General features: G+C 43.9%; 2 protein-coding genes across 4 annotated transcripts; one reads left to right on the forward strand and one right to left on the reverse strand.

Annotated features, from left to right (window-relative positions):
* Window positions 1-1,362: 1,362 nt before the first annotated feature.
* Hnrnpul2 (heterogeneous nuclear ribonucleoprotein U like 2) lies at window positions 1,363-16,117 on the reverse strand. Its single transcript, XM_021151858.2, has 14 exons — window positions 15,148-16,117; window positions 13,012-13,147; window positions 12,641-12,717; window positions 12,279-12,418; window positions 11,645-11,735; window positions 11,439-11,551; window positions 10,833-11,096; window positions 10,559-10,681; window positions 10,104-10,232; window positions 9,371-9,539; window positions 5,538-5,738; window positions 4,545-4,618; window positions 4,177-4,284; window positions 1,363-4,053 (listed from the first exon to the last, which is right to left on the reverse strand). Exons 1-14 carry the CDS (start codon window positions 15,677-15,679, stop codon window positions 3,973-3,975), a joined length of 2,238 nt encoding a protein of 745 aa, XP_021007517.1. The 5' UTR covers window positions 15,680-16,117; the 3' UTR covers window positions 1,363-3,972.
* Ttc9c (tetratricopeptide repeat domain 9C) lies at window positions 14,703-26,445 on the forward strand. Of its 3 annotated transcripts, none has more exons than XM_029472586.2 (4): window positions 14,703-14,720; window positions 17,276-17,524; window positions 20,778-20,960; window positions 23,952-26,445. In XM_029472586.2, the coding sequence occupies exons 2-4, from the start codon at window positions 17,287-17,289 to the stop codon at window positions 24,044-24,046; spliced, it is 516 nt and encodes a 171-aa protein (XP_029328446.1). In that variant the 5' UTR covers window positions 14,703-14,720; window positions 17,276-17,286; the 3' UTR covers window positions 24,047-26,445. The 3 variants fall into 3 exon arrangements, with proteins under 3 accessions (XP_029328446.1, XP_021007776.1, XP_085690224.1); XM_021152117.3 differs by lacking the exon at window positions 14,703-14,720 and adding an exon at window positions 16,406-16,939; XM_085834098.1 differs by lacking the exon at window positions 14,703-14,720 and having other exon boundaries at window positions 16,948-17,524.
* Window positions 26,446-27,646: the final 1,201 nt, after the last annotated feature.

A 27,646-nucleotide genomic window follows, 5' to 3' on the forward strand; every position in this document is an offset into this window, starting at 1 on the left:
AATCAGCTCCAATGGAGCCTAAGATGGTTCAGTGGGTAAAAGTTCCTGTCATCACGCCTGATGACTGGATTCAATTCCTGAGTCCTAACTGGTAGAAAGGAGACTCCCAAGTCATCCTTCCATCTTTATAGGTGTACTGTGGCTCATGTGTGCTAACAGGCAAAAAGCCAAAAGTCCTACTGACCCTGGTATGGTTGCAGCCTAGGCTACAATAGCCAATACCCAGCTTCAAAACAACAAAAACAAAATAAAGTTTCTGTAGCTTTCATTCTTCAAATTCAATAGAAAAATGAAGACTTTCCTTCTCAGGTAAATATCACATACTTAATGATTTCATAAACAAAACATCAAATATCCAACTGACTATTTTAGCAGAGCCCAAGAGTTAAAATTTCCATTCTAATGGCTCAAGATCTTAGTACAAGCGGGATAGAGATGGCTCAGTGGTTAGGAGCACTGGCTGCTCTTGCAGAGAGTCAGGATTCAGAGTTCCTAGCTCCACCATTTAAAAGGATTTTTTTTTTTTTGTCTATTTTAAAATTTTGTATTTATGTTTTTGTTTTTTAATGTTGTATGGTTCAGACACACCAGAAGAGGGCATCCGATCCCATTACAAATGGTTGTAATGTGCCATGTGGTTGCTGGGAATTGAACTCAAGACCTCTGGAATAGCAGTCAGTGCTCTTAAACCACTGAACCATCTCTCCAGCCCTAGCACCACCATTTAAGCTCACAACCATGGGATATTCCAGTTCCAGGGGATCCAATGCCCTCTTCTAGCCTCCAAAGGTACTGCACATGTGGTAGACCCAGATGCAGGTAAAACACTTGTATACATAAATAAATTAGTTACTCTAAGCACACACCAGGTTGACAGATTCCTATGTAGCTAGTTCCAAGTGAAGGCGTAGAGAAGAGCACAGCCGTCATATATATAGAGGCCATTCTCGGCCGTAACCAGTGCATCTTGATAACTAAGCACTAAAAAATAGATGGCTTGGCACGTCACCAAAGTTTGGCAATTTGTGTTTGGTCCTTGGAACTTGTATAAGGATAGGAGAAAGACTCCACAAAGTTGTCTCTGACCACCATGTGACTCATCCCCATTTTCTGAATGAACACTCGATCCCTGTGCACTTCTGTGCACATACCAAAATTTAAAATAGGTGATTAAGATGGTTATAGTGAAAAACATGTATAAATGCAGCATTTTGAGTTTTAAGGCATGATGATCAAGAGTTCCAGGCCAGTCTGGGATACAAGGAGATTCTGCCTCAAAATAAATTATTTTGAAAGAATACATTATTAAAATAAACACTTCCATGATCATTCCAGTCAGTGCAGCCACAGGAGATAGGAAAATTCAATCCAAATGGTTATTTATTCTAAAACTGGAACTACTGTGTCTACATTTTTTGCCAGAATGGTGTAATGAGAACAGGGTAAGAGTTACATATGTAAACAATGACACAGTTACATTTTTAAAAATGGAACCCCCCCTCCCCCGTTTTTTTTACTGGCCACTTCCAAGAATGCTTTACAGGTTGTGCAAAAACATTTACAGGCTCCATGTGGTGTTTGTTTACAAGCTTTTCCATCTACAACTACAACAGACATCTGATAAAACACTAAACAACTCTTTTAAGGAAAACAAAACCAAGGATTCCTCTTATTACCATAATCTACACCCCACACCCGTCCCAATAACATTTCTTTTCATAATAAAAACACAAGACAGAAACAAAATGTAGACGTCCACTTTGATGCAGGAGACCTCCTGAACAGACCCAACAAGGATGTGGCAGTGTCATTCTCCATTCCACTAGAAAAACAGCTTTTTTTTTTAAAAAAAAAAAGACTTTGACTTTTCTGGTGTTGAAAATCAACAGCGAGTATACTCTCTGACCCCTGTTGCCTCAAACTTCAGTGTTAAGTTTCTGCACTTTTGAGGGCTCTACCACCTAAAATCTAGGTCACAGAGTACCGTCAAAGTGTCATTTGTTGGAGGACTAAACATCTGAAGGGGCAGCTTCTGCCTCTGGAAATTAAGTTTCCTATTATAACATAATCTTCTTCTAAGGGGATTTCTTTGGGCTCCAGTTTCTATCTTCCTGCCCTGACATTATAAACAACGCTTTCTCAAACTCCCTGATACCAGCGAGTTACAAAAGATGCAATCATTCCACCCACTGCCACACACAAACCCGTTTGTGGCACCATAAGGGACAAGTGCAATAGAAAAGACACAGTATGAGCACGCGTCTCTCCTCCCAGGCCCACTGCAGACTTGGAAAGAGGTCCTTGAGCAGAACGGTGTGTCCTAACAAACCAGGACTCAGAATGAGGTCTGCACACCCTGAGAAGCCTTGCCTGTGTGGGAAGGACATCAGGACAGGGAAGATTCAAATCTCAGCACAAGTTTAAACAAGAGAACTGCTCAGGCAAGGAAGTGGAAGTGAAGTATGTCCTAGTAGCTCAGCCCAGAGGTTTTCTCACCAGGAAGTGCTGTAGGATGCTGCTGCTGAGTAAGCTTTTAGCTAAGCAAGATGATGATTTAAATTGAAGATCAATATTGAAAGCGCATTGCTATATCCTGCTCACATTCTTGAACCCAACAACCTTTAGCTATTCTGTCAAGAACTGGGAGGGTGTTGTTACAGTTACAAACTATATGATCCCAAATGAAGTCTCTTGATAAGAGGCCTCTCTGGGGACTTGAAGGGAAGCACCCTTGAAGGAATCCTGTTTCAACAAGTTGGGAAAAGGTGTTTCCTTGCACACACCCATACACACATTCACATAGTCTTTCCAAGTTTCTGCAGCCCAACTCAGCTGCCTCCTACCCCCCTCCCCCAACCCCTTTCTACTCACTCTCTACCTGTGTATCAAAACAAAAACAAAAACAAAAAACAGCAGCAGGGCAGAGCCCCCTACATTGTATAAAATAGTTTCACTTCTCAGCACCTGGGCCTGACAGCCCACACCACAGGATTCACCTATATACATATCTTGACGCAGTAAACAAAAGTCTTGCTGCGTATTTCTGTGAGCTGAAACCCTGAGAATCATTCCTTCCCTCACACTTGTAAGAGGCAGGCAATATTAGTAAATGATTCCAGAGATCTCTTGCCTCTATCAACTAGGAAGACAGAGACTAGGGACTGGCAAATCACCATCTTCAGACTAAGGGCTGTGTTCCCACCCTCCTCCAGACTTTACAGGAATTTACTGAATATAATATAGATAGGGACAAAGTATTATGCTCTGCGGTCCCCAAGAGCCCCCGTTCCCCTTGGCCTGGGAATCCTATATACTAGAACCACCCAACTAGCAGTCTCTGTGCCTTAGGCAGACAGCACAAAGGCACAATAAGTGGACAATCTATTACCTCAATAGCCCAAGAAGGAAAGGTTGGTAAAGAAAATACAAACGGTTAGTTGGTGCAAGTGATTGATAACAGCCAATTGTTTATTTCCACTGCCCTGTTCACAGGCACTCCCTCTGCCCCTGCTCCTGTCTCCTCTGTTTGCTCCTAACTGCTAGCAGATTCCCTCATGCTGTTCCCCTTCTCCCCACAACACTCTCCCTTACTGGGCTACCAATCCACCTGTCTTAGAATGCTGGAGGTGTCAGTTTTAGTTCTTTTCCTATCCAGCTGCAGGGTACAGAATAGGCAGCTCTAAGTGCTGCTTTCTGTGCAAATGGTTTTTTGATTACAAATAACCTAACTAGGTTTGAAATGTTTTATAGAATAAGACAATATTTTTTTTCAACAAACTTTAAAAAAAATGTACAGTTTTGTTTCCACTCCCCCCTCCCCCACCCTTACTTGCACACCCTCCCCCCAACCACCCCTCCCTGGCAGCTCAGCCCCACCCCGACAGCCCCTGTTTTCCTTGGTTGTGTTTTAGGGGGTGCCTGGCACCCCCAGAGATTCAGCTTCATGGCTGACAGGCGAAAACAGCAGGGGCTTCACCGATACCCTTGGTAACCGTAGTAATTCCTGTAGTATCGGTCTCTGTCCTGTTGGTGGTGGTAGTAGTAATTCTGCCACTAGAAGAGAGGGAAACCCCATTACTTAGAGCCAGAGCTGGCTGAGGATGAAGAGGCATGACACTCATCCATCCAGCTGGTCCTGTCCCCTTCACCCTCAATCTACCCCAAGATAATACTCACATCCCGGTTGTATTGTCTGTAATAGTCTCTGTATCTGTTGTACTCATAATCTCGACTGTAGAATCGTTCATAGTCACCTCTGTATCGATCATAGAAATTACGGTAGCCCTGAGGAAGGAGAGAGAGGAGTGTTGACGATATATGGGTCTTCAAAAGTACACCCCAGTTTCCCATTACTGAACAAGATATATTTCATCTTGACACTGTAAGCAGGGTAAATTCTTTTCCCGGGTTAAATTCTTCCAGATAAACATATTAAGTGGGCAAAACCCTAAAGCCCTAAGAAAACAGCCCAAACCCCTCTGCTCCCCCAAGTCAATAGGAATGGCTTCACAGCCCAGAGGGAGGAGCAGGAGAGCTGCACTCACCCCTCTGTTTCCAGACTGCCCCCAGTACTGCTGCCCGTAGGCCCGGTTGTCGTAGCCTCGGCGCTGCCCGCCCACTGGAAGAGAAATGGAGAGGGCGCTCAGACAGCTGGCATGGGGTCCTGGCTCCACATCTGAGTGGAAATCAAAAAGCTGGAGCCAAAGGCAATACTACGGGAGGAGGAGGCTTGCTCTGGCCAGGCGCACACACGGTTAATTAAAGCACCAGCCAGGATCTTTTATTAAAAGAGTCTGAGAGGGGAGGGCACAAGAATAGACACAAGAAAACAAAGCCACCCTGATTCTGAAGCTCTCCAATCCTGCAAAAACATCTTAGATGACAAAAGGATACATGGCAGAGTTAGAAACTGCCATTCCAGGATCAGACTCTCAGCCCAGAAAGGGGTCAGAGATGTCTGTCATATAGCCTATACCTATCACTGTACAGAAAGAAAACAAAATCTGCATTAATCAAGGCTAGGAACCAGTTATTCCCAGTGTCTAGGACATAGCTAACACCAAGCACCTTCTGATTTACAGTTGCACACACATAAACACATACTTTAAAAGGAGCAATTATAAATATACACTGGGGATTTAACTGACAAACTAGACATTCTGAGGGAAAATTAATCCCACTAATAACTAACTTCCTTTGTAACACTCTAAAATGAGGAAGAATCCATTCAGTTTTGTCTGCGAAACTGGACTGATTTAATAAAGCCTCAAGTGATCTTAAGATGAGAATTAGATCTCACTGCACATCCTTAAGACTGCAGTGAAGTGGGGAACCAACTTGTTTGCCTGCATGGAAACTAGGCATATGATGAGGCTCTGTACTGTTTCAAGGGATGGTATTTCTGTCCCCAGTAACTATTTTCTGGCTGAAAGACTGTGGGGAAAGTTTATGAAGCAGGGGGTAAAGGGCACAAGAAGAAGAAAGAAGCTTTATCAGGAAGGCTGCTCACTGTGGGCAGCCAGGTCTCCAGGACTCACCATAGCCTTGGCCTCGGCTTCGGTTCTGCCGGTTTCTCTTGTTGCGGTTGTTCCGGCGGTTTGTACGCTTCTCAGAGGGGGGCAGTAGCTTCCTTGCTTCCTCCTTGTATTTAGTAACAATGGGTTGAGCTTCCTCCTTTTCCAGCTCCCCATATGTCACCTCATCCATATAGTCGCATTTCTCAGGTAGAGAGAAGTTGGCTATAAGAATAAGAAAGAAGCTTGTGGGCCTAGAAAGTGCACAGACAGGGTAAGAATGCATGAAAATCTACCAGAGGAAGCATACTTTAGTTTTGGGTGGTGTCTTAGTCAGGGTTTCTTTTCCTGCACAAACATCATGACCAAGAAGCAATTGGGGAGGAAAGGGTTTATTCGGCTTACACTTCCATACTGCTGTTCATCACCAAGGAAGTCAGGACTGGAATTCAAGCAGGTCAGAAAGCAGGAGCTGATGCAGAAGCCATGGAAGGATGTTCTTTACTGGCTTGCTTCTCCTGGCTTGCTCAGCCTGCTCTCTTATAGAACCAAGACTACCAGCCCAGGGATGGTCCCACCCACAAGGGGCCTTTCCCCCTTGATCACTAATTGAGAAAATGTCTTACAGTTGTATCTCACAGAGGCATTTCCTAGACTGAAGCTCCTTTCTCTGTGATAACTCCAGCTGTGTCAAGTTGACACAAAACAAGCCGGTACAGGTGGTTTGGGGGATCAAACCAGGGCTTTGCAAATGTTAATTAAGAGCTCTTTCACTGAGCTCTATCAAGTTTTTGTTTTGTTTTTCACTTTGAGACGTAAGTTATAAGGCCTTAATTACCTTGGCCTCTTGCCTCTTCGGGAACAGCATTACAGTTTTGAGTCTACACCCAGTTATTTATTTATTGAGACAGGAGCTTTCTACATAGCCCAGGCTATCCTGGAACTCACTATGTACATCTGGCTTCAAATCTAGAGATTCACCTCTCTGATGGGATAAAAGAAGCACCATGCCCAGCTTTGTTGTTAATAGTCTATGTCTAAATCACACTGCTCCTTTGCAGACAGGGTCATCCATCGAATCCAGAACTCACCATTCTTCTGTTGGCACCCTGCTCAATCAGTGGGATTTCAGAAGTACACAGGGTTCCTGGCTTGTTATCTGGGTATGTGAGTACTGGGATCAAAACTCCAAGCTCCAAGGGCTGAGACAGGTTAGCTCTTATGTCTTTTTTAGACATAAGGCCTCATGCATCTCAGGGTGGTCTGAATGTTTCTACCTCCTGCCTTCTGAGAACTGGGATTACAATTATTGCTGTTGTTACCATTCTTTTTTTTTTTTTTAAAGATTTATTTATTTATTATATGTAAGTACACTGTAGCTGTCTTCAGACACTCCAGAAGAGGGCGCCAGATCTCGTTACGGATGGTTGTGAGCCACCATGTGGTTGCTGGGATTTGAACTCTGGACCTTCGGAAGAGCAGTCGGGTGCTCTTACCCACTGAGCCATCTCACCAGCCCCCTGTTGTTACCATTCTTTGCTTCTCTTTTTTTCCTCCACTCCTTTGAAATAGCTTTATTATGTATAACTCCGGCTGGACTTTCGCTTGCTATACAGTTTGTGCCCACTTCAAACTCAAGATCTTCCTGGCTTATCCTCCCCAAGTGACAGGACAACAGGTCTGTTCATCACAGCAAGCCAAGCCTAACACTTTCAAAGCTTAACTTAGTAATGCTCTAAAATGTGCTAAGCTCATACCAACTCATCCTTAAACAAACTAACTGCTTTTTTGAGACATGGTCTCATGTAGCTCAGGCTGGCCTGGAACTCCCTTATATACCTGAGGATGACCTTAATCCTCCTGCTTCCAATCTCACAAGTACTGAGATCATAGGTAAGTATCACCATGACTTTCTCCCCCTTTGTAAAGGCAGGGCCTGGTCTGTTCATATAGCCCAGGATGATCTAGAACTCACAACAACCTTCTTGCCTCAGCCTTCTGAGTGCTAGGCAAGTGCTCCTATGCCTAAACACAAACTTTCTTTTCCCTAAATTGCAATAGCACCAGATAACGGGCTATCTGGAAACTAGACTTATAAGTTCTTAAGTAATCTGCAACAGATTCGCAGTGAGCTATCAGGAACACAGGCTAAATGTAATCGAGAAAGTTTTGGTGTTACTTAGAAAAAAATTGATCTCAGGAGAGATAACTCAATAGTTAAAGCACCTTGTTGTCCTTGTAGAGGACCCAGGCTCAGTTCCCAGCACCCATACAGTACTTATAACCATCTCTAATTGCAGTTCAGGGGCTCCTGATGCTGTCTTCTGACTTCCAAGGGCACCACCATGCACACATTTAATACATATACGTAGGCAAAATACAGAAATAAAATAAGTAAACCTAGAGAGAGAAGGATGGGGAGAGGGAGAAGAATGTTGTCTTATGTAGTCTGCCTGGCCTATAACTTCCTGTCTAGACCAGGTTGTTCTCAAGTTCATAAAGATGTACTTGTCTCTGCCTCTGCTAGGATCAAAGGCAAGCACCACCCATGCCTGGCCAAGAAGTAACATTATTAGAGCTTCAAGCTGGGACTGAGGGTATAGGTGAGGGTATCACACTTGCCTCACATGTACAAGGTCCTGGGTTTCAATTCTCAGCGCAACCCACTCCATATATACACACAGTTACACAAACAGGCTAAAAGCATCTCCTTGCCACTAAAGGCCTCTCATCTATCAGTTACACACATGATGGCCAATTATACCATCTGCCTGTATTTGGACATCAAGTTCATAAACTGTGTCATAGTGAATTTGATCTCAATTATGATTCTCAGATTAATCCAGTTATCTGTATCTTATAAAACTGCACTAAATTCCTCCAAGTGCCTGAATATTTGCCAGGGTATGTTAAAATTAATTCTTATAAATTCTGCTCCCGATCATAGATATGAGAATTGACTCCCACAGCTAGGGGTTATGAGTTTCCATAGCCAGCAGTTCACAGGGTAAGTGGGGCGCCATAAGCTAAAGGAAAAACGATGAAAAATATGATCTAAGGAGAAGAACATGAAGCAAAAACAATCAACATATTTAACACTGCCTTGAAAAGACAGTACACTCAGGCAAATACCAAATCAAGAAAATAAGCAAAAATGAAAACAAAACATAAAGCTATTAGCACACCAGAAATTAAGGCACAGAAGAAAGACAACTTTTACCTATCACTACTGTATTTAAATCTAAGCCCTAACAATCATCCTCGCCATTTTCATGGAGTATCAATCCTAATTTTACAATTTTAGTTATGAGGGTGAAGTTCATTTCATATGCTGATATTTCCCAATGACTAGGGCAGTGCTGGACAAATAAGTAAATACCTCTTGAAATCCCTGACTCAAGCTCCTCCTTTACCTCAAGTATCTTGTGTGGATTTAAACATCTCATTTATCACATCTCATTTATCACTCTACCATTTTTTTTTGAAACAGCCTCTCATTTAGCTCAGATTAGCACCCAACTCCTTATTCTCTTGCCTTCATCTTCCAAGTGCTGAGATTAGAGGCATGCATTACCCTGCCTTTTTTCCAACCCAAAATATGGTCCTACTGTATCAGGATGGTCTCTCCTAATTCCTAATCTTCTTTCCTGAACATCTCAAGGGCCAGGATTACAAGCACGTGCTGCCATGTACAGTTATTTACCCCTTTGCTCTCTACCCGTTAGTTTACCTACAGTGGTTGTAACTATTAAATTGCTTTTAAATTTACACCTTAGATGTGGAGAGTCACTCTTGGTGATCAGCAGGGCTGCACTAACCAGGGAGTGGATTCTCTAATCCATGAAATTTTAGCTCACCTTTCATCTCCAGCATTATAGACTCAGGCACATCATCTCCCTCCACTTCTTTCCTCAACTCCAGCCTCCTCTTCCAATCTTCCTCATTAGGAACAACTACCACCACCTTCCTGGAGAATGTCTTGAACAGCAATAACTTCCTTCGTTGGCCAGAGTTGTACACATTACACTAGTAATAGGAGTAATAACATGTTTAAGGTTAAAAGTCACTACTCAACTTATGAAAGAAAACTTTCTCTTTTATAACTAAAGCATCAGATTAGAAGTCAATACACAGTTTTCTTTAATAATAATCACTATTATCATTGCGTTGTGGTAATCAGGACCAAAACTAGAGCTCTGCATATGCTAGGAAATTGCTCTACCGGTGAGCTATAACCCCGACTCTCCTTTAATTTTTGAGATACTACTTGACAAATATTATTTCACATATTAGGAAAACTGAAGTTAGAGAGGTAAAAGACTTGTCCAAAAGCTAGGAGAGACTGAAGAATTCAAATGAAATGAATGAATCCAAATCTCCTTTCTCTCCATCTACCATCTGAGTTCAGACACTCTCAGTAAACTGTATAAGTTAAAGTATATTACGTAACTCACAAGCAGAGAGCCATTAGGTAACCTGAGTCTATTCCTTAATTCAGCTCTACATGTGATCCCAGACTAACTTTAAAATAGATATAAATTTTCATCTCTGGATCTCCTTTACAACTAGATCCCCTGAATGTCTGTATACCTGATCAAGAATAAAATTCCTCTTTGATCGTGAAGCAATCTGGACCAGCTTACTAAGGCACTGGGAGGCTTGCTGAACTAAGAGGTCTCGGCTTTTGGGGTCCATCTCTGGCTCCTCAAGTCCCTTCATCTGAGGAGTGAGAGATACAAAGAGTTACACAGCAAGTTTAAGAGTCCAAAAGTCAACTATTCAAATTCTACAAGTGTCACATGAACTCATCCCACTGTTACTTTCCTGTAGTAGTCACTTCTATATTTAACCTGGATTTATTTCAGATTGTATGTTTGCAGCAATTTGACAATCCAGGAGAGGTGGGGCATATCTTAACACACTGACAGTGTGTGGTGTCTTTGTTCACCCCCATCCCTGACTAAGAACAGGCAATCAGAGATTTTCAACGTCTCCACAGCAAACACCATCGCTGACTAATGCCCCCCCACGTCTCAGCAACTGACCCGCATTTGAGTGAGAACAGTCTCAGCTCCCAGGACGTTGTATCTCCTCTCAGGGTTTTCTTTTGCGTATTTCAGTGCCCACTGGGTCTTTCCAGATCCAGGAAGCCCCACCATCAGAATCACCTGCAAGTAAAACAAACAGGAACAAAATAAAAATCAATCAATTTTATAAAATCCAACTTTCTTTAGAAAATCTTGTTATATTTTCCCTATCCAAGTTTGAAAGTACATATCCACCACTCTCCTAAAGCATGAAGCCTATACTTGCGCATACCTCACATTCCTCTATGGTCTTGGGAGGGACTGCAGTCCGCACACGTTCCTCAACAGGCACAGCATGGATGAACACAAACTCTTCTGGTGGTGGGAAAAAGGGCTCCTCCTTCTGACCAAAGTTTAACTCTATGACACAATTCTTGCAAAGGACGTGGGGTAGAAGGGCTCGATCTGCCAGAGACTCCTTGCTAATTCGGAATGCCACACCCAAGTCTTCTCCATTCTTGGAGAAGGAAAGCTCAACTTCTTCAGTCTCAAAATTCTACAAGGACAGAAGCACAAGAGCACTTGCAGGTTGATAGGTTTTAAGGACAATGAAGTATTACCACTTATTTATTTATTTTCTAATGTTAGGAGGATGGAGAGATGGGTCAGATAGGAGAGAACTGTCCTGACTTCCACATAAATACTTTGATATGCACCCTCTCCCACAAATAAATGTAAAAATAAGCAAATAAATGAATGCTGGGGCTATTGCACATCTCAAATAAGCAAGCAATGCATCAAATGTATAAAAGTCCATACTTGGTAGGAAGCACAGCAGAATCCTCTTAGCCTTTTATCTACCCTTTGCTACAAATTTACAATTTTCAGGAACACTCACAGCAAAACAGCCAATAACATCATTCTCCCCAAAAGTCTGGCCAAATTCCTCAAACTGCCCGTTTTCTGCCTTGAGTCCTCTTCCATCAAAACCATAGGAGAACTCATCTTCACCTAGGAGAGCCAACAATCAATTACCCACTGCAATGTTTCCAGAGGAGGCAATATGGTAACAAACACAAACAAGAAGTTACAAAATCACCTTACCAAGCTGTGAACAGGAAAAATCAACAGACCACCCAACTCTAAGGAGAGAGACTTCTGTGCAGCCTTCTTTCATTGGGAGATTCTGAGTTACCTGGTCAAGTCAGAAAATGAATTCTTAGGTCTATGACAAATGCAGGTACAAAGTCAAGAGTTACAAAGATAAGATTCATATACAAATTGGAAAATAAAAAAATCTCAGCTCAATACTAGAAAAAGAACTTTTACTAAACCTAAATCAAAGTTTGTGGGCCTGGGACCAAAGCTCAGGGATACAGCGCCTAATATGTACAAGGCACTAAGATCAATCATACCAGCACATAAAACAAACAACAAGCCGGGCATGGTGGCGCATACCTTTAATTCCAGCACTTGGGAGGCAGAGGCAGGCGGATCTCTGAGTTCGAGGCCAGCCTGGTCTACAGAGTGAGTTCCAGGACAGCCAGGGCTACACAGAGAAATCCTGTCTTGAAAAAACAAACAAACAAAAACCAAACAACAAAACAAAGTCATAAGAGTCAATTTGTTGTTCAGTGTTAAGGGTATGTTCAAGCAGGCTGCCCTTTCTGCACTAATGAAATGGTGGATAGGAGTCTAATACACAGTTTAAATTAATAAACAGTTAAGAATGACTTACCTTGGCTTCAAAGCATACTTTTCCCTTTGTTACTCCATAAGTACTTCTTGCCCCAGACCAAAGGGTAGGGAATTTTTCTGAGAAGAGCGGCTGGCCTCCGTATCGGTCTTTGCTTATTTGAAAATGGAGATCCGAGGTATCTGTTAAAGAGGATGCAGCTGGTTTACTACAACGTTCAACACTGAAAAGTGCTGAGCAAACAAATACAAATACAGTCCAGGTACCCACACTACGAAATTTTACTCTCAAAAGTCACTTTTAGATCACTCCAGAAGCTAATGCAGGAGGATCACAAGTTGGAATCCAGCCTGAAATACACAACAAAGCCCTATCTGAAAAAACAAAGCAATCTTTATACATACACGTGTCCAGGTTCACAAGCGTCTGATCCTCCTCTTCATCTTTTGCTTCTTCTTCTGGAGGTGGTGGGGACTTTGAGCTACAGGTAGGAAAGCAAATGCAATATAACCAACGCTACCTCCTTTGTCTGTGAGGCATCTGTGTGGCACTGTCCATTTTAAACTATTAGTGAATTACCAAATTCCAGCAGACAGCTTCTTTCAGTCAATGAGAAAAGGGAATAGGAGTTTCCATCATAGATTTATTTACTCTAAAACTTATGCCTGTAAGGACCTAGTCCAGTTTTCAATCCACCCCTCCTTCCACACTGCAATCAACAATAGGAATACCAAAAGCAGAGCAGACACTCCCATCAAGGGAGTGTTTCCCTCACCGGCTGTGGTAAGCCTCCTCTCGGAATTCATAGTAAGCTCGGCCATGTTCATCCTTCTCATCCCGCTGTCTCTTTACCCCCCGCCGCTCACCATCTGAGCCTGCTGGTTTTGACTTTTCACTATCTTGGTCATCTCCTACAAAAGGGAGGGAAAGAAAATCAGTAGTTTTTATACTGGAGCGTACAATGAGCTCAGAACTAAGAGAATCTAAGTTAAATTTAGGAAACTGAGGGTATCTAATTGAGACAAAGTGTTCCTATTATATCCATGTTTTATTTCCAAATTTCAAAATCACTGGTTAAGATGGGCGGGGGGTGGGGGTGGGTTGGGATGGAAACCACTATGGGCTTATTAAATTGGTCAATTTCCCCATTCTAAATTTATCTATTTCAATCAAGCCAACCTGGCACATCTCCCCACTGATATGATAGAAAAGCATCCCTTAAGTTTTTAAAAACCTTCACAGGTGAATTTCAATTCTCATCAGATCTGGATTTATGGCAAGTACTTAATGACTATTTTCTAGCACTTTTCAGCAGCTACTTGACACAGAAATCTCACATTTTCTTTAAGAGACTGCCTTTTCTGCATTAAAATGCACAGTCTTACAATGGCAGGTGTATTTTTAACAGGAACTTGAAAGTTACCAGAGAAATTCTTAGGTCACAAGCAAACCATAAATAACACTGCATCTCTACTGCATGAAATTTGGGGCAGGAAGGTGGTGTTATATATTAAGTAACATTCTTTTGTTGTTGTTTCTTCTAGACAGGGTCTCACTATGTAGTTCTGCTTGCCCTAAAACTCACTATTTAGATCAGACTGGCCTCAAACACTGAGATCTGCCTGTCTCTGCCTTCAAGTGCTGGGACTGAAGGCCTGTGACACCAAACCTGGCAGTAACATTATTTACACGGAGTAACACATGGAATTTTTCCTTAGGCTTTGATGTTTTGAAGGCTTAAGTGTTTTCAACAATTCCTTTAAAACACTCCCTTATTCTTCAATGCTTTTTATCTGCTATTTAGGATAACACAAATTAAGGGTTATGTAATAGGACTTCAGTCCCAGGACATCAGACACAACAAAAACCCCAAACGCTATACTTTCCATACAATCATTGTAAAATAGATTCCAATTTTATAACACTAAGATCCAGAACAAAAACCAAGAAACAACGAAACAGTACAAAAAACTCTAAGGCAAAAAAAACCTACTTGGAAGTAAAACTCAGAAGCAGCTCTCCCTCCTCTGATAGTCACTATAGGTTAACTCTAACCATGCAAGCATTTCAAAAGGAGAAAGTCATTAACTCCTGGGGGAAGTTTCCACAAACCTACCACAAGGTTACTCAAAAGGTCCACTAGAACCCCTCAATCATTTCAGCTCAGTTAGGTAGGAGCCTTAAGGGCACCAGTGTAGAATAAGTCTATAAATATGCTTATTTACAGCCTGGACAGGAGACTTAAAATATAAACACAACAGGGACAAAGTAAAAAGCCCCAGTCAAGTAACTAACATTGTACTAAAATGTTACTAGACTAAGTTTCTCTTTGCTAGTTAATGATTAAACCCAAAAGGCTCACACACTGTCTCCGACGGCTTAAGCAGGAAGGAGCAAGGTTAGATATCCAGAGTCTCTTTGAAGACTAACTTGGGTTTGACAGAGCAGCATTTCACGGACTGTTTATTGCTTAGCGTTTTTAAGGTAAGGAACGAACTGTCAGGCCTAAGCTTCCAACTGGTCTCGGGAGAGCGCCAATTTTTCAGCATATTTGCTGCTAAAGGTATTCAGCTAAAGAGGGGTGGGCACCAGAAGACTGATCCACAGGTAGCTCGAACGCAACACACACACACACACACACACACCCCACTTCCATCCACTAACACCAAGGAACCACGTTAGGCAGGAACCTCCCTCCTGCAAACAGTGTAAAGACAAGACGCCCAAACCTTCAAAAAGATGGACAGCGGATGAAAGCCACCTTCCCAGGAGAATCTCATCAAACAGCCACTAGAACAGTGCATTTTCGGGCAAGTGGAAACAAGGAATCAGATAGCGCGGTGCAGGGTGGGGTGCTGGATCGGAGACGCACCCGGCAGGTCGAAGCCCCGCTCGGCTGCCAGTTCCTCACCTTGTTCCTCTACGGCCTTGTCACCCGGTGCCTCGGATCCCGGAGTCTCGTCTCCGCTCCGTTCCTCCGGCCCGTCTTCCTCCCCCTTGCCGTTGTCATGCTCTTCGCCACCATTTACCCCACCTGACCCAGCCGTGGCCTCCGCCGGTGTGTCGGAAGCTTCGGACTCGGCCTCCATGGCTGACGTCTCCGGGGGCTCCGGAGGCGGCTGCGCGGCCTGGCCCAAAGCCTGAGCAGGTGGTGGTTCCTCGTCTTCGTCCTCAAGCAGCGCCTCCTCGTCCTCCTCCTCCTCCTCGTCGTCCTCCTCTTCGTCCCCGCCCGGGCCTCCGCCCGACGCGGCCACAGGCCGAGGCTCCGCCTTGCAGGCCCCACCGGGCCCGGCCCCACCAACGCCGGCCTCGTCCTCTAGCATCTCAGCATCCAGTGCCTCCTGAAGACGCTGCGCCAGATCCATTTTGAGGCCGCGCGAATCCAGGCCCCGCCGCTGAAGCTCCGACCGCAGCTCGGTCACTTTCAGCCGCTTCACCTCCATCGCCGCCGTCGCCTCCTCCGCCTCCCGCCGCCTCCTCCCCTGCGAACTGTCGACCGAGCCCGACCGCGCAGGCGCCGCCGCCGCCCGCCTCCGCCTCCCGCGCCAGCACTGAGCCCGCGCTAGCAAGCGCACGCACACAGAGGCAGAGGCCGCGCTGTCTTCGCGGCGTGTTTATGTCGCCTTCCTCCTGCCCTGCCCCTTTCGGCTCACTGAGCGCAAACGAGACGGCGAGGAGCAGCTTCCGACACACTCAGTACTCGACCGCGGGGGAGTGCGCGCCGAGGACGACGGAGTTCCCTCACTTCCCCTCCCTCCTCTCAGAGATCCGGGCCAATCAGCGCAGGCGGCCTAACCGCGCAGCCGCACAGGGGCCTGAGTCGGGCAAGGCTGGCTGCGGCTCAAGTGCCTCGTAGCACGGAAGCGTGAGCGCGCTCCTCTTTCCGTACTTCAGTTGTAGGCTCTGCGCAGTCGCGCCGGAGTCCCGCCCATCTCACGTCTCTTACTTCCTGCCCGCTCCCAATTACCGGAGCACCCTAGGTCTTACTCGATGCTTACTCTTGCTTATTCTTTGACTGTAACTTCTGAGACTAGTAACCGAAGCCAAGCTGGAAGGATGGGCGGTGCAGGGTTTTCGTAGCCAGTAGGGAAAGGCCTTTCCAGCATCAAGGGAGAGAGAGAGAGAGCGAGCAATGCCGGGACCTCTTTCTGTGCTTACACATCTACCCAGCAACAGAGGCGCCAACCCCACCCCTTCCTTCTCTCGTTGGCTAGCTTGAATCGTAGTCTGTTGCTCTGATTGGTCATCCGATATCGTGCGGCTTTTTTTCCTATTGGAGAAGTGGCCGGGAATTTTTTTTTTTCCGGGTTGGTCCGCTGGGGAGGCGGGGCCGGTTCTGCGGGATTACTTTTCTAGACTCCTTTCTGATTGGGTGGCATGACGCAATGCGCGCGCCCCGTTAGAGGCTAAACTCCTGGCAGGTCTGGTCTCTTCCTCTCTGTGCTCCTGCAACTTAAACCGAATTCCTGGAGGAGTCTTCCGGGTTTGGGCCTGCACTGTGGTGCGGTTGTTGGGCACAGGGCTTACGGCCTCTTGTGCCTCACTTGTGGACTGGAGACTCAGGCCTCACTCACTTCGGTTCCTCAATTAACAGCAGAACCATCAACAAATGTTTGTTGGATAAGGACAAATAAAGAGATTGGAAAGGAGCGAAGCCTTTTTGACTTGTTTCACTTGTTCCCGCCTACTCCATCTTCTTCCAGGTCAGGGGGTGTGCCTCAGAGAAAGAAGGAAACGAATTTTGCGGGCGGTCACACATTTGGAACGTTTAGTCGGGCCTTTGGATTTCCCTAGTCTCTGTAATCACGCCGGGATCTCTTCTAATGGAACTCATTTGGTCTATGGCTTCACTATCCTCACATCATTCCTTTTTTTAGTTTGCGGTACTTCTGGAAACTGAAAACTACCACAGGAGAATAGATGGGACTAGTAAAAACAGCAAAACCCAAATCCCTGCGAGCTTCTTGCTTACGAAATCAATGCTCTAATCATTTATTTTGATCCTATACTACTGCTTCAGTTTCTCTTTCATTTAACAGTTCCAACAGTCATGGAGAAGCGCCTTCAGGAGGCTCAGGTATACAAGGAGGAAGGAAACCAGCGCTACCGGGAAGGAAAGTACCGAGATGCTGTGAGTAGGTACCATCGAGCTCTTCTTCAGCTGCGGGGTCTGGACCCAAGTCTGCCTTCCCCTCTATCTAGTCTGGGACCTCAGGGCCCAGCTCTCACACCGGAGCAAGAAAACATACTGCACACCATCCAGACCGACTGCTACAACAACCTAGCTGGTAAGTATGGGACGAGCGTGGGCAGAGAATCAAGACAATACCGCAGGGCCGGGCAGTGGTGGAACATGTCTTTAATCCCAGTACTCAGGAGGTAGAGGCAGTTCGAATACAGAGTGAGTTCCAGGACAGTCAGGGCTACACAGAGAAACCCTGTATCAAAAAGCAAAACCAACAAAAAAGATAGAATCTTCAAGCCCTGTGAACATTGGAAGATGTTCTTTTTCACTGCCACCTGGTTATTTAGCAGTCGATTGAAACCTGTTTCCAATTTGTAGAGTATTCTAAAAGCAAGCGGGATTTCACAAACCTCACCTGAAACTACTTCCTGTGCTCTAAACCCCAGATATCTTGATTTAGTGGACCTAGAATGGGACTACCAATGGGTTTATTTGGAGGAATGATGCTAACACCTGTAATTCCAGCACTGGAGAAGTCCAAGTAGAAAAATGGCTTCAAGTTTGAGATCCAGACTAGCCTCTGATGTGTGGTACCCTATTTCAAACAAGTAAGAATAAATTGAAGCCGGGCATGGTGGCGCACGCCCTTTAGTCCCAGCACTTGGGAGGCAGAGGCAGGCGTATTTCTGAGTTCGAGGCCAGCCTGGTCTACAAAGTGAGTTCCAGGACAGCCAAGACTACACAGAGAAACCCTGTCTCAAAAACAAACAAACAAAACAAAACAAAAAAGAATAAATTGAAAAATGGAGATAGTCCTGGGGATGTTTCGGTTAAGGGATGGTTACATAGGACTCATAGTTGTGACATTTATAACGTAGAATGTCAGGTATTTAGGTCACTACACATTGATCTATGTAAGTGTCACAACAGTTCTTTCAGATTAGTCTAAGGAAATCATCAAGGATCTAGTAATGAGTAGATTTAAATTATACCCAGACAAACAGCCTTAATTCCCAGAGCTTAAATGCTTCTTGCAATACTCTTGTGCCCTTTAAAACACAGAAAATGCACTAAGGAATTTGCCAAAGATCACCTTTCTTAGAGAAGCCTTCAGTCATGAAACCACAGTTTAATTTCACTTATTCTCTAGCAGTTTCATTTTCTTCAAAATATATTTAAAATTTCAATTGCTTGTGTATGCTTTCCACTTTGTGGTGCCCTGGCAGAATTTAATCATTGCGTGAACCCAGTTGCTCCTCAGTAGAGATCAGTGAAGCCTTACATCCTAGGGTACTTTCCCTAAGCTGGTAAAATCCCGCCTCAAAGCTGGGGCCCGAAGGTAGAGCGGCACAATAGGATTGAGTGTGTTGTATCTTATCCAGTGTCCTCACTAAGCTGTTAAACCAGCTCCCTCCTCTCTCAAGCTCAAAGACCTCTCCCTTCTAATGTCTGTGGAAGGGATTTCCTTTGTTTCTTGGGTTGCTAATGGCTTTCCTACCTCAACCAACACCTCCACCCCTGATGGCTAGCATTACTGAAAGATATTTCTCGTGAAATCTGTTTTGGCCATGATGTGATGTCCAATCAAACCTGGGGGTGGAGCACTTTATTATTTAGACTAAACAAGTTTAGAGAGATGGCCCAGTAGTTAGGAACACTGGCTGCTCTAGCAGAGGATCAGAGTTCAATTCCTTACTTTTTTTTTAATTTTAAAAAATAATTATGAGGGGCTGGAGAGATGGCTCAGTGGGTAAGAGCACCCGACTGCTCTTCCGAAGGTCCAGAGTTCAAATCCCAGCAACCACATGGTGGCTCACAACCATCTGTAACGAGATCTGGCGCCCTCTTCTGGAGTGTCTGAAGACAGCTTATAATCAATAAATAAATCTTTAAAAAAAAAATAAATAAATAAATAAATAAAAAATAATTATGAGCTGGGCATGATGGCTCACACCTTTAATTCCAGCACTAGGAAGGCAGAGGCAGGCGGATTTCTGAGTTCAAGGCCAGCCTAGTCTACAAAGTGAGTTCCAGGACAGCCAGGGCTACACAGAGAAACCCTGTCTCAAAAAACCAACCAAAAAAAATTATTTTATTTTTAATTATGAATAATCTTTTTGTATGTGTCTGTGGGTATGTGCACTTGTCAAGGCAGATGCCTATGATGTCCAGAAGAGGGCAGCAAATTCCCTGGAGGTGCAGTTACAGGTGGTTATGAGCCATTCAATGTGGGTGCTTGAAAGCAAACTTGGGCCCTCTGCAAGAGCAATATGTGTTCTTCACCACTGAGTCACCACTCCATCCCCTTTACTTTTACTTTCGGTGGTGGTGGGGATTGAACTCAGAACTTAAATATGCCAGGCAGTCAGTCAGTCTACTGAGCCACAACCTTTCTTTAAGGCAGAACATTGCTTCCTCAAAGATCACCCACAGTGACACACTTCCTCCAACAAGGCACCACACCTCCTAACGTGTCTCCAGTAGAGTCACTCTCTGATGATTAAGCATTCAAACATATATGAACCTATGAGGGCCAGCCAGTCTTTTTTAACCCACCACAATGAGGATGACCTTGGGTTCTTTTTTTTTTTTTTTTTTTGGTTTTTCGAGACAGGGTTTCTCTGTGTAGCCTTGGCTGTCCTGGCACTCACTTTGTAGACCAGGCTGGCCTCGAACTCAGAAATCCGCCTGCCTCTGCCTCCCGAGTGCTGGGATTAAAGGCGTGCGCCACCACGCCCGGCTCGACCTTGGGTTCTTAATCCTCCTGCCTCTACTTCCCAAGAGTTGGGATTACAGATATGCACCATTGTGCCATGTTAGAGTTTTAAATAAAAAAATAAAGTATGGGGACTGCAGTGATGGCCTACTGGTTAAAAAGTACTTACTGCTGTTGCAGAGCACTTGGGTGTGGTTCAGCAGCCACTCACATAGCTGCTCATATAGTCATCTGTAACTCCAGTTCCAGGACCTGATGCCCGTCATGACCACTTTGGGCTCCTACATGCATATGATCCACATTTACACACACACACAAATGAAATAAACTTGATGTATTTATTGTGTATGCACATATACTCAAGCATGACGTGATACACACACAGGTTGTGAGTGTGAAAAGAAAGTTGTGTGAGTCTTCTCTTCCCTGGGAATCAAGTGCAAGTCATGAGCCTTGGGAGCTACACGCTTTACCCACTGAGCCACTGGCCAGCCACAACGTGTGTATCTCTAGTTCCTAGATGAGGGTATGGCCATAGAGACACTTGAGCTTTAGTTGAATAAATGAATGCCGTGAGCTGAGCAGGAATCTCTCGTGTATAATAAGCCCTCCTCCTTTTCCCTTTAACTTGGTCCACTAGCCTGTCTCCTCCAGATGGAGCCAGTGAACTATGAACGAGTGAGGGAATACAGTCAGAAAGTCCTAGAACGACAACCCGATAATGCCAAGGCCTTGTATCGGGCTGGAGTAGCCGCCTTCCACCTGCAAGACTATGACCAGGCTCGACACCACCTGCTTGCTGCTGTCAATAGGCAACCTAAAGGTAAGTGAGTAGGAACATTAAAGAGATGAGCATATATAAAATTGTCAGTACAAAGAAGTGATGAGTGATGAGGACGGTAGTGCTAATTGCTGTGTAATTGACATGGCACACTGTATACATCATGTATTGAACTATATGCACCATTTGCATTATTATGTACAGCTATTACAAAGCAACAGAAAAATACTTCTTAAAGAAAAAGAAGGGGTAGGGATGGATAGGGGTGGGTGTGTGTGTGTGTGTGTGTGTTAGTTGGTAGGCATGCACAAAGCTCTGATTTCAATCCTCAGCACTGCATAAAAAGCATATGTAGTGGTGTGCATGCCTGTGGTCCCAGCACTTGGGAAGCAGAGGCAAGAGGATAAGTGTCTGTTAGTTACATAGGGAGTCTGAATATGGCTGGACTATATATATATGTGTGTGTGTGTGTGTGTGTGTGTGTGTGTGTGTGTGTGTATGTGTATATATATATATATTAAACTTCATATTATTTTAAAATTATACTGGGCCAGGCATGGTCACACATGACTCTAATCTTAGCATTTGGGAGGCAGAGACAGGACTTTTGTGGGATTTTTGAGGTTTTTTGGTTTTTACTTCTTTGGTGTGAGGTGGGGGTTGGAGTGTGGCAGCCAGAGGATGGCTTGTAGGAACTGCTTCTCTCTTTCCACTGTGTGGGTTCTGCTTGTCAGCCTGGCTGGCAGCAAATGCCTTTACCTACTGAGACATTTTGTTAGTCCATGATTTTGTTCTTTTGAGACAGGGTTCTCCCTTCATTGCCCAGGCTAGCCTGCAGCAGCATCCCTAGTGCCAGCCTCCCTGAGGAGTGCTAGCTTTACAGGAGTTTACCGCCTCACTCAGTATACTCCTGTGCTCTTGTTTCCACAGGAAAGCAACTATTAGTCCTGTCTATGTCCTTAGGAATATTTATGCTTAAACAGGCATATGCGTTAATATTCCCTGTATCAGCTCTATAGACCAATGGTTTATATATACAAGCCTGTTTCTGTTGATTTTGCTGTGTTATAGATCAAATGTAGGGCCTTGTGCCTACCCTGCAAATACTCTACCCCTGTGACATCCCAACCAGTTTATTCTGTATATGTAAAATATCTACTACCACCCTACCCCTTTTCTGTTTTGCCGCTGGGAACTATACTCGGGACATTAACACCTACCAGGTACTGCACCCACGTCCTTTTAGTTAAATTAACTAATTTATTTACTTTGGAGTTTTGTGGGACAGAATTTCACTAGAGATCAAGCTGGATTGAACTTGGCCATCTGAATACTGGCATTATAATTGAGCGCTACCATAATGGAGATTTTAGGAACTTTTTTGTTTCTTTTTGTTCTGTGTGTGTGTGTGTGTGTGTGTGTGTGTGTGTGTGTGTGTGTGTGGAGACAGGATCTCCTGTAACTCAGGCTCACCTCAAGCTCAGTTTGTAGCACAGGCTGGCCTTGAACTTCTGATCTTCTCCTCTACTTCCCAAGTGCTAGTTTAACAGATATGTACCACTATACCCATTTAGGAGTTTTATTTTAAAGCTCCTACCCTTTATAGAAAAGAGTGTTAATGGATCCCTGTAAATGAACTTGATCATCGCTGTTCAGCCTACTCTCCAGACAGGAGCTGGCCTTTTGCTCTACATAGTATTTTATCATTGAGCTCAGGTAACTCCAGGTGTGACTTAGAAAAATAAGCTACTAACTGGGAGAATTTCAGATTTGGCACTCAGTTTTCAGTACAGAAAGCACACTGAAGCAGATGGCAGGTTCATTTCTATATCATTTCTGTATTGTTGGTTTAACACTGAATATGGTGTTGTTCTCTTTGCCCCCCATTTTATTTTTTTGACAGGGTCTCTCTTCTTTTTCCTAGCTGTTCTAAAATTCACTGTGTAGACCAAGTTTACCTCAAACTCGGGTCCAATTGCCTCTGCCTCCTCTGTGCTGAGCTTAAGGCCACCAAGTCTGGTGCTTTCCTTTTTTCGTTCTTTTTTTTTTTTTTTTTTAAAGATTTATTTTATGTTTATAAGTACACCATTGCTCTCTTCCAACACACCAGAAGAGGACATCAGTTCCCCTTATAGATGGTTCTGAGTCACCATGTGGTTGCTGGGAATTGAACTCAGGACCTTGGGAAGAGCAGCGGGGCTCTTAACTGCTGAGCCATCTCCAGCCCTCCTTTTTTCATTCTTAAAGCCACTGCTGGAAGCTAGAAGCAGAGGAACTCCAAACATAACAGTGTAATAAAATTTCTCTAAATTAGATGAGTGTTAAAGCCACTACAAGCTAATGAAGGAATAAAAGCCATTTTTTGTTTGTTTGTTTTTATGGTTTTTCGAGACAGGGTTTCTCTGTGTAGCCCTGGCTGTCCTAGAATTCACTTTGTAGACCAGGCTGGCCTGGAACTCAGAAATCTGCCTGCCTCTGCCTCCTGAGTGATGGGATTAAAGGCGTGTGCCACCATGCCTGGTGCCATTTGTTTTTATTTCTTGACTTACGAGGAGAGCCTGTAAGTTCAAGATTAGTCTGGGTGATACAGCTGACTACAGTTTTGTCCATCCCCAGATACCCAGACAGGATTTCCCTGGCTGTCCTGGAACTCCCTCTGTAGACCAGGTGGACTTCAAACTTACAGAGATCTGCCTGCCTCTGCCTTCTGAGTGCTGTGATTAAAAGCATGCACCTGCCTCTGCCATCTCTCCAGCCCCTTGTTTAATTTTAAGCTGGTTTTGGTGGTAGAAGCAAAAGAATCGGGTGTTCAAGGCCATTTTCAGATATAGATCAAATTCAAAGTCAGCCAGGGCTACAGAGTCTCTTAATAATAATAACTCATAGTGGCATTAAAAATAGAATTTACTATTATATGGAATAGTTGTGATACATTCAGAGTTTGGAGAACTAAAATAACTAGGAGTGTTAACAATGCTCTGTGGTCCATTTGTGTCATTATGGTCTGTCTGTAAACCTCTATTGTCTTTGAAGATGCCAATGTTCGGCGGTACCTCCAGTTGACGCAGTCAGAACTCAGCAGCTACCATAGGAAGGAGAAACAGCTGTACCTGGGCATGTTTGGTTAATGAAGAAAAGAGACATTTCTCAACTTGAACTCAAGTGGACAAGCAAAGGCCCATTGGGGAATCTGAGCCTCACTCAGCAAAAGGAGTTCACCCTTTACCTCTGACCCAGGTGGATTTCCATTGTTTCCTGTTCTGCACAAGCTCTTTGCTCCGTAGACCATCTGCATCTTTTATTGTCTGTTCCCTAGTGTATTTGTATGGCTTACAATCTGAGAACATTCATCGACTGTGGGTGGAATCAACTGTATTTGTGGCATAGATTTAGTGGGGTGTTATTAAATGTTCTCAGACACAGAGGAGAGGGCCGGTGAAGGGTGAGAGAGTAAGGACAGGCAGAAAGGGATCTCCTGTAGTATCTTCAGATGCTTTTGTTTTGCCTAGTGGGATTTTTTTTTCTTTTAATTATAAATTGAGCCCAAGTATATTTACATTAAAGATTTGAAATTAGCTGGGTGTGGTGGCGCACACTTTTAATCCCAGCACTTGGGGGAGGCAGAGGCAGGCGGATTTCTGAGTTTGAGGCTAGTCTGGGCTACAGAGTGAGTTCCAGGACAGCCAGGGCTACACAGAAAAACCCTGTCTTGAAAAACCAAAAAGAAAAAAAAAAAAAATTGAAATGAATGATTTTAGGGCTAAGGCTGTGGCTCAGTGGTAGATTGTTCACCTGGCACGAATAAAGGCCCTGGGTTCAATTCCCCAGTGCTACAAAACCAACCAACGAAATACCAAGAAATGAATCAAACTGTAATTTAAATTAATTTCTTATACTCCTTTAATATTTCAGACACATTCAGATTATTTTCCTCCATAAAAGTATCTTCTTTCTAGGCAGACCTGGTGGTACATGCCTGCAATCCCAGCACTTAAGAGTCTAAACCATGACAATCACGAATTCAAGGCCAGCCAGATCTTGTCTCAGAATTAAAGGGCTGGAGGAGATAAAAGCTCTGTGGGAAAACCTTGGGTTTAATTCCCCTTTCTGGTTTTTGGTTTGGTTTGTTCCCTCCTGGTAATTTCTAGTCCTTGCTATTGCTTGCACTCAGATCACTGACAAAGTACAACTTATTTGCCATTAATTTAGTCTTTTTTAAAAACTTCTGGAGTGAATGCCTGGGATACATGAAACCCTGTTTTTACCTTCTCTCTGACCTTGTGCCAAGAAGGAACCCAAATGCTGGTGCACTTTCTCTGGGTGTGTGTGTGTATGTATGGTGTGGGAGCTTAAACCCACCTTGCACATGCGAGGCAAGCACCCTGTTATCAAGCTACACAGCTAGTCCCACAGAATTTGGTTTTGTATTTCAGAAAGTTTCTTTGCGTAGCTTTGGCTGTCCATGTCTGAATATTTAATAGATATATTTCTAAAGTGTGTTCACTTTTCTGAAAGGCATTACTTTTGTCTTCTTGAAAGTGTACCGTAGGGGCTGGAGAGATGGCCCAGCGGTTAAGAGCACTGACTGCTCTTCCAAAAGTCCTGAGTTCAAATTCAGCAACCACTTGGTGGCTCATAACCATCCCTAATGAGATCTGACTCCCTCTTCTGGAGTGTCTGAAGACAGCAACAGTGTACTTACATATAATAAATAAACCTTTAAAAAAAAAAAGTGTACCATAATAAATCATGACCGAACCTGTTTCCTTTTCAGCTGTCACTGTGTCTTGCAGGTGCTCAGGACCTTACAGAGCAGAGACAGTACAAGGGAAGGAGTTCATTGCTTACTGTGTTGGAGGCACCTGATAGAACCCGTGTTACTCATGGGTGCAAACCGAGGGTTGCCTTGCCTTGCCTTGCCTTGCCTCTGTGGCATTCAGCTACTGGTGGCTGGTCTGTCATTCTGTTTACCCTGGACCCTCTTTATGTCATGGCTGACAATTAGTAGCTAAGACCATGTAGTAGGCCTCCACCTTTAAAGCAGAGATAATAAGCATGTGTCTCTAGCCATTATATAATCAAAAACCAAATGTTTCTTAGGGTGGGACCAACTAGCTATATAATAATACCTAAAACTCTCCTAATACTCTGTGCTTCTTTGTTCCTCCCCATAATTTAAATAATCTATCCAACAAGGTACAACAAAAGCTTTTCTACCAAACCTAAAAAAATCCAAGGACAGAACTAAGTAAAGTAGAATATTTTATCTTGCAAACTTCTTTTTCTTTTTTTAAGATTTATTTATTATTTATGTATTTGTAAGTACACTATTACTGTCCTCAGACACTCCAGAAGAGAGAGTCAGATCTCATTACGGATGGTTGTGAGCCACCATGTGGTTGCTGGGATTTGAACTCCTAACCTTCGGAAGAGCAGTCGGGTGCTCTTACCCACTGAGCCATCTCACCAGCCCTCTTGCAGACTTCTTAAACTGCTAAAGTTAGCATATGTCTGAGATTTCAACACTCGAGTGCTGAGGCAGAAGGATTGCTATAAGGCCAGTCTGGCTATATACTGAATTCCAGACTAGCCAGGGCTACCTAACAAAATCATGTCTTAAAAACTCAGATGGAGCAGGGCGTGGTGGCGCACGCCTTTAATCCCAGCACTCGGGAGGCAGAGGCAGGCGGATTTCTGAGTTCGAAGCCAGCCTGGTCTACAAAGTGAGTTCCAGGACAGCCAGGGCTACACAGAGAAACCCTGTCTCGAAAAACCAAAAAAAAAAAAAAAAAAAAAAAAACTCAGATGGATAAAATCCCTATACTGGTTTGGCAAAATTTTGTCATAGTGAGTCCTGTCACATTAAGTTAGAAACCCTTTTTAAGTTTCTACTCAGTAATTTTCCAGTATAAATCTCACCACTACCTCTCAATTATAAATATCCACTTGTCTAATTGGAGTCAATTAGGTCCAATCTCTGTGTCCCGCTGTAAAATGTAGTTGCTGTAGTTCCTATGCTGTGGCTGCCCCTGAATGGCCCATTTCCCATGCTTTGAAAAAGAATTAAAATCATTGTCATCTTGCATGTTTCACTTCTTCAGAGCTGGTTTTGCTTCCTGGCTGTTGTGTGAAAATTTGATGTTAAAGGAAGCTGTCTATTACATCAATGAGGAAAAATAAAACTGATATTCACAAATGCATCTTAGAAATGTATTTCACTGATAATTTCTCAGCCTTCCTGGCAGTGTCAGACTTATTCTGCAGCTCAGCGCCCAGCAGACTCAGTAAGTCACAGAAAAATGAAACCAAGCCTGACCTAGGGCTTGAAGAGGTCTGATGAGCCCACATTGTCAATCAGCCTCAGAGGATCCCTAAATATAAGTTCAGTAGTCTGTGGAGGGGACAGGCTCCAGCTTTACCAGGCTTTAAGCATTTCCAACAAGATTTGAAGGTTCTAAGTGAAGAGGTAGTCTTTGTGGTGCATGTGAAAGGACACACATGAGGGCATTTTGAGACCCACCCGTCATAGTTTGGCCTCAAGTTCTATTTACATCTTACCTGTGTTAGTGGTTAGTCCATGTGAGGGTTGTTATGTGTTAGCTTTGCAGTAGAGCACTTGCCTAGCACTGCCCAAAAATTATTTTAAGAATTTTCAGTTTTTAATGTTCCTGTAGCGTTGCCTGCACTGGATCTCACGGCAGTCCTCCTGTGTTGGCCCCCTAGGTGCT

Source organism: Mus caroli, unplaced genomic scaffold (assembly GCF_978045245.1).
Source record: "Mus caroli unplaced genomic scaffold, Mus_caroli_1 scaffold_20, whole genome shotgun sequence".
Taxonomy (NCBI): domain Eukaryota; kingdom Metazoa; phylum Chordata; class Mammalia; order Rodentia; family Muridae; genus Mus; species Mus caroli.